General features: G+C 36.9%; 1 protein-coding gene across 4 annotated transcripts in view; it reads left to right on the forward strand.

Annotated features, from left to right (window-relative positions):
- LOC106884324 (uncharacterized) overlaps nucleotides 1-9,542 on the forward strand; it is a 72,598-nt gene that overhangs the window by 44,901 nt on the left and 18,155 nt on the right. For all 4 annotated transcript variants that reach the window (XM_014935655.3, XM_014935654.3, XM_089361544.1 and 1 more), the window contains 4 exons: nucleotides 1,660-1,746; nucleotides 1,844-1,988; nucleotides 4,033-4,136; nucleotides 6,429-6,501. In XM_014935655.3, the coding sequence (XP_014791141.2) occupies nucleotides 1,660-1,746; nucleotides 1,844-1,988; nucleotides 4,033-4,136; nucleotides 6,429-6,501 (409 nt within the window). The remainder of the gene's footprint in view (nucleotides 1-1,659; nucleotides 1,747-1,843; nucleotides 1,989-4,032; nucleotides 4,137-6,428; nucleotides 6,502-9,542) is intronic.

The raw sequence follows: 9,542 nt of genomic DNA on the forward strand, positions 1-9,542 counted from the left end.
GAGTTGATGTGAAAAAATGTATTTAGTGTGTGGAGGACTTAATGTTTAATTTGGTTGTTGGACAATGTACAGGGGAGAAAGACTGAGGGGTCAATGAGTATAATGAATTTAACCCTTTAGAATTTAAACCAGCCATATCTGAACAAAATATCCTATCTGTTTTGTATTCATACTGGCCAAATCTGATCCCTCACACTAAACCTACAATATCATTTTGAAAATTAACAGTTACGTCATCAAAATCTCAAAGCTATGAGATAATGCATGATTATTGCATGATAATGTGAATAAATAAGTGTTACTTTTAATTGAATAATTTAAATGTTAAAGGGTTAAAGATGTGGTGTAACTGGATAAAATGTATAAGAACAATGTAGAGGAAGGAACAGAAAGCCAAAGAATGTGTTATATGTGATTTAAGAGAACATTTTGAGCAAATTGTTAGAAATCTGTTGGTGGTTTGATTTATGCTTTCAAATAGAAGTTTTACTCATCATATTATCTGCCACGTAAAAAGCACTGGTGATGGTACCACATAAGAAGCACTGGTGCTGGTGTCATGTAAAAAGCACTGGTGATGGTGCCACATAAAAAGGACTGGTGATGGTGCCATGTAAAAAGGACTGGTGCTGGTGCTACATAAGAAGCACTGGTGATTGTATCATGCAAAAAGCACTGTTGATGGTGCCATGTAAAAAGCACTGGTGATGGTGTCATGTAAAAAGCACTGGTGATGGTGCTACATAAAAAGCATTGGTGATGGTGCCATGTAAAAAGTGCTGGTGCCACATAAAAAGCACTGGTGATGGTGCCACATAAAAAGCACTGGTGATGGTGTCATGTAAAAAGCACTGGTGATGGTGCCACATAAAAAGCACTGGTGATGGTGCCATGTAAACAGCACTGGTGCTGGTGCCATGTAAAAAACACTGGTGATGGTGCCATGTAAAAAGCACCCAGTGCGCTCTGTAAAATGGTTGGTGTTAGGAAGGGTATCCAGCTGTAGAAACCAAGCCAAATCAGACTATGGAAGCTGGTGTGGACCCCGGCCTTGACAGCTCTTGTCAGGCTGTCCAGCCTGTTCCTGCAAAGGAAAATGGGTAATGGTGGCAGCAGCATTTGCTTCTCATTCACATAGTTTTGGGTTTAGTCCCAGTGGATTGTTCCTTGCCTTCTACTATAGCTGGGCTAACCAAAGCTTTGCGAGAGGATTTGGTAAATGGAAAGTGGAAAAATGCCTGTTGTGTGTGTGTGTGCGTGTGTATGTTTGTGTCTCTTTGTCCCAACGCTGCATGATAGCTGTGAATGAGTATCACTGCCATACAAAGAGTGTAATTCATTTCCAGTGCTCTGCAAAAACATGTCTGGTCATGGAGAAATATTACCTTGCTCACAAACAGGTGAGGGTTGGCAACAGGAATAGCATCTGACTGTAGAGAACCTGCTTCAGTAAACTCTGTCCAGTTCCTGTAAGCATAGAAAAATGGAAATTAAAATGATGAAGATGAGGACGACGACGATGATGATGAATCATGAATTTCTAACCTAATATATTTATTTATTCAGATATTTGTAAATAAGTAGAGATTAATTCTTCCTTTGCCGAGTGAAACTATTTATTGTGATGAAGTATTCTAAAAACAATTTTATCTGTTTCAGTTGGGTAAGTGGAGTAGACTGTGTAAAAAACCCGTACGTGTGGGCTTCTTGTTTACGTTACCTCTACAACAATTCTTTAAATCAACGGTAAGTTTTACTTTCTTTCTCTCTCTCTCCCTTGTTTGCAATTAGTTACATTCTACAAAACACAGGACTGTTCTTTACACTGGCTTTTACATTACAGAGTATGCTTGCCTCCACATCGTTTTATGCTGTTGCTGTATTGTCTGCAAGGAAACAAGATTGAATTCTATGAATGTGGTCTTCTCAATGAGAAAGAAAAAACTCATGAAATGGATGCATTTTGTGGTAGTAAAACTGTGAGACTGGCAAGTATATTTCATTTTTGAGAAACTAGTATCTTTTTCCACAGCATGGAAGACAAATATTAGTCATTTGATGACACACAAAAACTGCTAAATTCACTTAAACATTTATTATTTGGGTTCACACCAACAGCAACCTGGTCACTGCAACTGGTCTGAGACAACACTTCTAGTATATATAGGCTTTGGAATTATAAATATAATTTTTTTCGGCACTTGTGCCAGTGGCACGTGTAAAGACATTCGAGTGAGATTGTTGCCAGTGCCGCTGGACTGGCTCCTGTGCAGGTGGCACGTAAAATACACCATTTTGAGTGTGGCAGTTGCCAGTACCGCCTGACTGGCCTTCGTGCCGGTGGCACGTAAAAGCACCCACTACACTCTCAGAGTGGTTGGCGTTAGGAAGGGCATCCAGCTATAGAAACTCTGCCAAATCGGATTGGAGCCTGGTGTAGCTATCTGGTTCACCAATCCTCAGTCAAATCGTCCAACCCATGCTAGCATGGAAAGCGGACGTTAAATGATGATGATGATGATGATATATCTCAGTTGTTCTGGTTATCATTGCCTGGTGGTCATAATTGGTCAGTTAACTTGGCATTTAGTTATAATTCACATACACTTTCTGCCTTCTTTCTGTCAGTTAATATAAAATTTGGTTTAGCATTGAGTTCCACTGTATTTTCATTCATTGGACAAAACTTAAATCAATAAGAGAGGAAAGTGTATCATCATCACCATCATTTCATCATTTAATGTCCACTTTTCCCATCCTTGCAGGGGTCAGACGGAATTTGTTGAGGCAGATTTTCTTTGGCTGGATGCCCTTTCTTCTGCTATGCCTCACCTGTTCCTTAATAAGATAATATTTTTTATGACCAGACAGGTTTTTATGGAAAATTGTATATAAACAACATCATATATATGGAGGCGATTCTTGTGTGGAAATAGGTGAGAGTTGGCAACAGGAAGGGCATCTGACCATAGAAAATCTGCTTTACCAAACTCTGTCAGATCCATGTGAGCATAGAACAGTAGACTTCAGAACAGAAATGACGATGATGATGACAGATCTGAAGAAGGCAGCTGAAATTGCATTGGTTAACCCAAGGATATGGTAGAAGATAAAGGCATTTCTCCAATGTTGCTGTGTAGTGAAATTGAACTTGGAAGCCATGGGTTTGCAAAGCAAACTTTTTAACTACACAGCCATGCCTGTATCCATATAATCTCTAACACTTCTAACTATATATTTTTTTTCTGAAATGTATTTTCTTTATTTTTGCCTTAACCCGTTTGATGCTAACCCACTTGAGATTGTTCCTGGTTCTATGATACAAGTTTCTTGTTTCAAAATTATCTAAATTAAAACCTTCCATCATTAATTTATGTTCCAAACTAGTTTGATAATAACAACACTATTTTACAAAATTTATTGAAATAAAATAAGTGTATTTCAACAGAATGGTAACAAAATGGTTAAACTTGAAATATATTAGTTTCATTATTTTGATTAGTAATCTTGCTTTAATAACAAAGTGGGGTTGTTCAGTGAAATATTGAGTCATATCCTTTAAAGTCAATGACTTGTAGGGACCATAATATATTACAGAGTATATTAAATGAAACATTGTTACGTATCAGTGCTGGCTATAATTTCTATAGAAAATCTGTAGATATAGCCTTAACAAATGATTTAATAGCACTGCTAACACAGTAGAACACAGTTTTGATTTATAAGAGTTGGACGTGTTGCTGATGGAAGAGCAAGAACTCCTGAAATGTGACATATACACCCATTACCCATTTCTCATCTTCAATCTCATTGTTGTTTACATTAGGCATATTCAGATATGAAATGTCATAACAAATCAGTGATGGTTATAATTTCTATACAAAATCTGTAGAGTTAACCTTAACAAGTGATACTGTAAAATATCTAACCTAATTCTTTGTTTCTGAACCATGTTAACTTCTCCCTGTGGAGAAACTATTTAAATATAGTTTGAGTTTCTTGTTAGTATTGTGGTTTTCCTCTATTCTCTAGGATTTTGACCAGGATGGATTGGAAGTGGATCTGTCTTTACTGAAATATGGCATCAAAAAGAATAGAATAGACAGTGTAGCTGCCAGAGTGAATGATAAATCGAAGTAAGTCATTAGTCTCTTTTTGTGTTTTTTTAATAGTCTGTCTTTATTCAATGGTTTGAAAGCTATGTGTCATGTTGTTGTGAGGGCCACATCAATATACACATACATGGTCACACACATTTCTTTACTTGCATCTTCAACTTCTGATGGAGTCATAGAGGCCACTGTTATCAAATACCATGTGTCTTGGGCAGTTTAAACCTGGCAGAACCAGGTCTGAACAAAACTGATTTCTTCCAGATAGAATGATACAAGAGAGAGAAGAGAAATTGACTCCAGTGCTTGGCTGGACTGCTATAGTATTTATCAACACCAAAAGGATGAAAGGCAAAATTCACCTCAGAGTACAAAGAGCTGAAGTGAATTACAAGGCTGTCTGTCTAATATTGTAGTAACTCTGCCAACTCACCAACTGTGTGTGTTTGTGTGTGTGTATATAGACTTGGCTGTGTGGTTAAGAAGCTTGCTTGCTTCCTAACCATGTGGTCTTGGATTCAATCCCACCATGTGGCATATTAGGCAAGTGCCTTCTATAGTCCCTGGCTTATGAGTGGGATTGGAAGACAGAAACGGAAAGAAGCCTATCATATATGCGTGTGTGTGTGATTTTTTTTGAAAATGTTATGGTGTGATTTAAGAGAGATTTGGTTGTTGTTTCTAGTAGATCAAGCAACCATGTAGCAGCTCTCTTATTGATTTATTTGGATGGAATTTGTTAAGGTGGAGTATTTTATATGGACTGACACCAATCCTTATTTTCAAGCAAAGTAATGTTTCCCCATTGGTGGATATGTCTTCAGGGAAGACATCACTTGTGTGACATTGATGCTTGTTATAATCATCACATGATGGTTATAAGGAGACACAGATACATACACACACACACACATGCATGCACATACATGTGTGTGTGTGTGTGTGTATATATATATATATATATATCTACCTACATCTGTCTGTCTAATCTATCTAATCTATATATATATATATTTATATATATCTATATCTATATATGTGTATGTATGTATGTATGTACATACCCACACACACACATGTATATGTATATATGACAGGCTTCTTTCAGTTTCTGCCTACCGAATCCACTTACAAAGGTTTTGGTCAGCTCTGGGCTGTAGTAGAAGACACTTGCTCAAGATGGCATGCAGTGGAACTGAACCTGAAACCATGTGGTTGAGAAGTGAACTTCTTAATCATACAGCCATGTTTGATAAAATAATTTAAATTCAACTAAAGTAACTGAAATTTATAAACATTTGAAATTTATTGAAGCAGACTTTTTGTGGCCAGATATGCTTCCTGTCTCCAACTTTTGCCTGTTCCTAAGCAAGGTCTTATTTGTCTGTAGTCCTTTGAACATGAACTGTAAAATGGTTCAACAGTTTCCATGAATGACATTGCTTGTATGAAAGTGACATTTTACTCTTTTACTCTTTTACTTGTTTCAGTCATTTGACTGCGGCCATGCTGGAGTACTGCCTTTAGTCGAATCAAATCGACCTCAGGACTTATTCTTTGTAAGCCTAGTACTTATTCTATCGGTCTCTTTTGCCGAATTGCTAAGTTACGGGGACCTAAACACACCAGCATCGGTTGTCAAGCTATGTTGGGGGGGGACAAACACAGACACACAAACATATACACACACATATATATATATGCATATATACGACGGGCTTCTTTCAGTTTCCGTCTACCAAATCCACTCACAAGGCTTTGGTCGGCCCGAGGCTATAGTAGAAGACACTTGCCCAAGGTGTCACACAGTGGGACTGAACCCAGAACCATGTGGTTGGTAAGCAAGCTACTTACCACACAGCCACTCCTGTGCCTATTTGTTTATAATTAGTGCACAATGTCAAGAAAAGGGGACAAACACCCATTCATGCACACACATACTTACTGATGCGCACGCACGTGCGCACACACACACAGATACAGTGTGCTTCATTTAGTTCCTGTTTATCAGATCCACTCTCATGACTTTGGTTCACTTGGGGCTATAGTAGAAGACACTTGCCCAAAGTGCCACATAGACCGAACCAAATCTCACATGGTTACCAATTAAACTTCTTTACCACATACCCATGCCTGGCACAAAAGTAGTGTAAGTTTAAGATAATTTTAGAAAGAACAGTTAGCTTTTTAACTATAGCTATTGTTACTACCACTCAAATGTTGTAATTGTAATTTTACTTGTTTAATTTGTTTTTTATATCTAATTAGTATTTAACTTAGTAAGAAACTCAATTTTCCGCATTTATTATTTTTCAGAAGCAAGCCCAGTTCTTCATGTGTGAATGATGAAATAATTCCAAGAACAATTCCTACTCCTCATCAATCAAAGGTTATTAATTATTCTTCTGTATGTTCATTTACTTATGTTGTTTTTTAGCCCCAGTTGATCAAACCTATGATTGAAGGCATTCCAGCCATGACTATCCTTTGCAGTTTATTTCAGATTACATATCCAATATTCTTCAGTCACTTTTTTGACCCTTTAATATTTAAACTGGTCATATCCTGCCCAAATATACTACCTGTTTTATGATTAAATCGGCCAGATCTTGCCTCTCACACGTACCCTACAATGTAATTCTAAAAATAATGTCACATCATCAAAATCTTGAAGCTACAAAATAATGCATTAAAAACCATTTAGCATTTAAGATTATTCTATCCAATGTAATGCTTATTGTTTTAAATTCATCATGTATTATCTCGTAGTTTTGAGATTCCAGCAAGGTGATTGTATATTTTTAGAATGATATTGTAGGGTACGTGTGAGAGGATGGATCTGGCTGGTTTGAACATAAAATAGGTAGAATACTTGGGCCTGATATGACTGGTTTAAATGATAAAGGATTTATCCAAAACAATATGATGAAATAAGTATCACATTTGACAGAGTAATCTAAATGCTGAAGGGTTAATGACTGTAAGATGTGATTCAAGAGAGATTTGGTTGCTATTTCTAGTAGGATGAGCAATCATGCAGACGATCCCTCATTGATGCAATTCATTTCCTTCTTTTATCTAATTGTGGAGGGATTCAGTCCCCTCTATTGAATTGCAATGTCTGAGTTGACCCCTGACTCAGAATACTGTGTATGATTTCAAACCCTGGTAATGCTTTTGTTTTTGATCCTAGGGAACTGGGCAGTAATCCAATTCCACATTCCCAATTGAATTGACCTATGACCAAAGATCAAGTCATGACCATCCTACCTTTTTGTAAAGATATTTGGGTGTGAATTAATGGAGATATGACTGCTATTTCTAGGTATTTGAATGACTCTGTACAGACTCCATTGTTGTCTTACCACACACACACACACACACACACAATAGGTTTCCACAGTTTCCATCTACCAAATTCATTTGCATTGGTTGGTCTGTGGCTGCAGTAGAAAACATTTGCCTAAGGTACCTTACAATGGGACTGAACCTGAAACAATTTGGTTGCAAACAGAGCTTCTTAACCACACGGCCATACCTCACTGCCTTAATCATTAACTACTGTTTAAAAATTTTTTTTTTTTTATATATAATTAGAGAGAGTGGTGAAATTGATGTAGATGATGTTTCAGCTCAAACATCTTTATACCAATATGAGTAGGGACAGAAATCTGGAGGAGCAGTTCTTGGATGGAATAGATGGGAAAAGTGTTGATAGACTGTCTTATCCAATCTGTCTTCTTGTGAAGATGAGCAGAAGCTATTGTAATAGTGGTAGAAGTGGAGTAGAGAAGAAACAGCATGTCTTCTAGACAGTTGCTGCTGTTGTTGATGGTAGTGTGGTGGTGATTGTGGGTAGACCCAGGCATTCCAACCATGACTGTCTTGTTTTTATCTTATGTACAGAGAATCCAGGACTCATTTATTTTTCTAAAGTAGTAAGGGTGTGAGTTAAGGGACATCTGGCTGCTATTTCTAGCAAGGTAGGTGACTATGTAGAGGTTCCTTCAGTTTGTATAAGACATTTGCCTGAGGTGCCCCACAGTAGAATTGAACTTTAGTCCACGTGGTTGAGGAGCAAGCTCCTTATCCACATAGACCAGCTTGTTTCTTCTGTGACACCATTGTTCAAAATTTTATAGCCCTGTCCCTGTTATGGATTTTCTGCCATCGCAGTGAGACTTTGCTTGTTTATTTTATATCACTTTGTTCATAATAGCATTGATAGGAAGATTACAAATACAGACATGTTCATATTGTTGGAGAGCAATTATTTTTACTGTTGGATGCTCATGCTAATCATTCAGCTAACAAATCAACTTTACTTTTTTTCCGTGTTGTCTCCTGCTATTGTTTTCTCAAAAATTAGTTACAAATTACCATCCATTTTTGGATGGTTTAAGAGAACAGTTACATGTGTTCTTACATCCGTGTATGAAACTATGGGACTCCTAGATTAATGATGGGAATATTGAAAGAGTGCAATGAGGCAAAGTGAAGCAAACAAAAAATATTATTTATCTTTCTTGGGAAGACACACTTAAATGGCTTTAGAATATGCTTGTGCTTTTCACCCATAGATTCAGCCAGTCAGCTGTCATCTTCAGCTCAGCAATTGTGTCACATAGTTAACAAAACAAGAAGACAAAAAACAAACCCTATTGAATTTTTATTGATTTCTTATATACGTTTTTCAGATTTATATGAAAGGGAAATGGAGACCATTCATGTCTTTATCTCTCACAAACAAGATAAATTGTTTAAAACATCAAATGTTTATGTTTTCTGCTGCTCTATTTATGCATGTTTTTCATTATCAACAGTATTCATAAATGTATGATTAGCTCTATAGATTTTTTCTTTTAGTTGATGAACAAATGGTGGCTGTATTGTTCATGATTTTTCTTTTTTTGTTGGAGCATTATAATTGTAAGTGAAGTGAAACTATTCAAACAAAGAATTGGAATATGTCCTTGGACTCAGTTTGTCAGGACTTTAATGCTAGTGCACAATTCTTAGTATCCATTTGTAATGGATCTAAACACATTTTATATATATGCAGGTGTGGTTGTATGGTAAGAAGCTTGCTTCCCAGCCACATGGTTCTGAGTTCAGTCCCACTGTGTGGCACCTGAGTAAGTGTCTTTTACTATAACCTGATCAACCAAAGCCTTGTGAGTAGATTCGGTAGACAGAGATTCAAAGAAGCCCATCATGTGTATGTTTACACCACTGCTTGACAATTGGTGCTAGTGTGTTTATGTCCACATGGTTTGGTAAAAGTGACTGATAGAATAAGTACCAGCCTTAAACAAAAAAAAAGTTGGGGTTGATTCACTTGATTAAAACAAAATTTCTTCAAGGTAGTGCCCTAGTATGGCCACAGTCTGATGAGTGAAACAAGTAAAAGATAAAGTTAAAGATATGTGT

This window comes from Octopus bimaculoides, chromosome 13 (assembly GCF_046866305.1).
Source record: "Octopus bimaculoides isolate indiv1 chromosome 13, ASM4686630v1, whole genome shotgun sequence".
Taxonomy (NCBI): domain Eukaryota; kingdom Metazoa; phylum Mollusca; class Cephalopoda; order Octopoda; family Octopodidae; genus Octopus; species Octopus bimaculoides.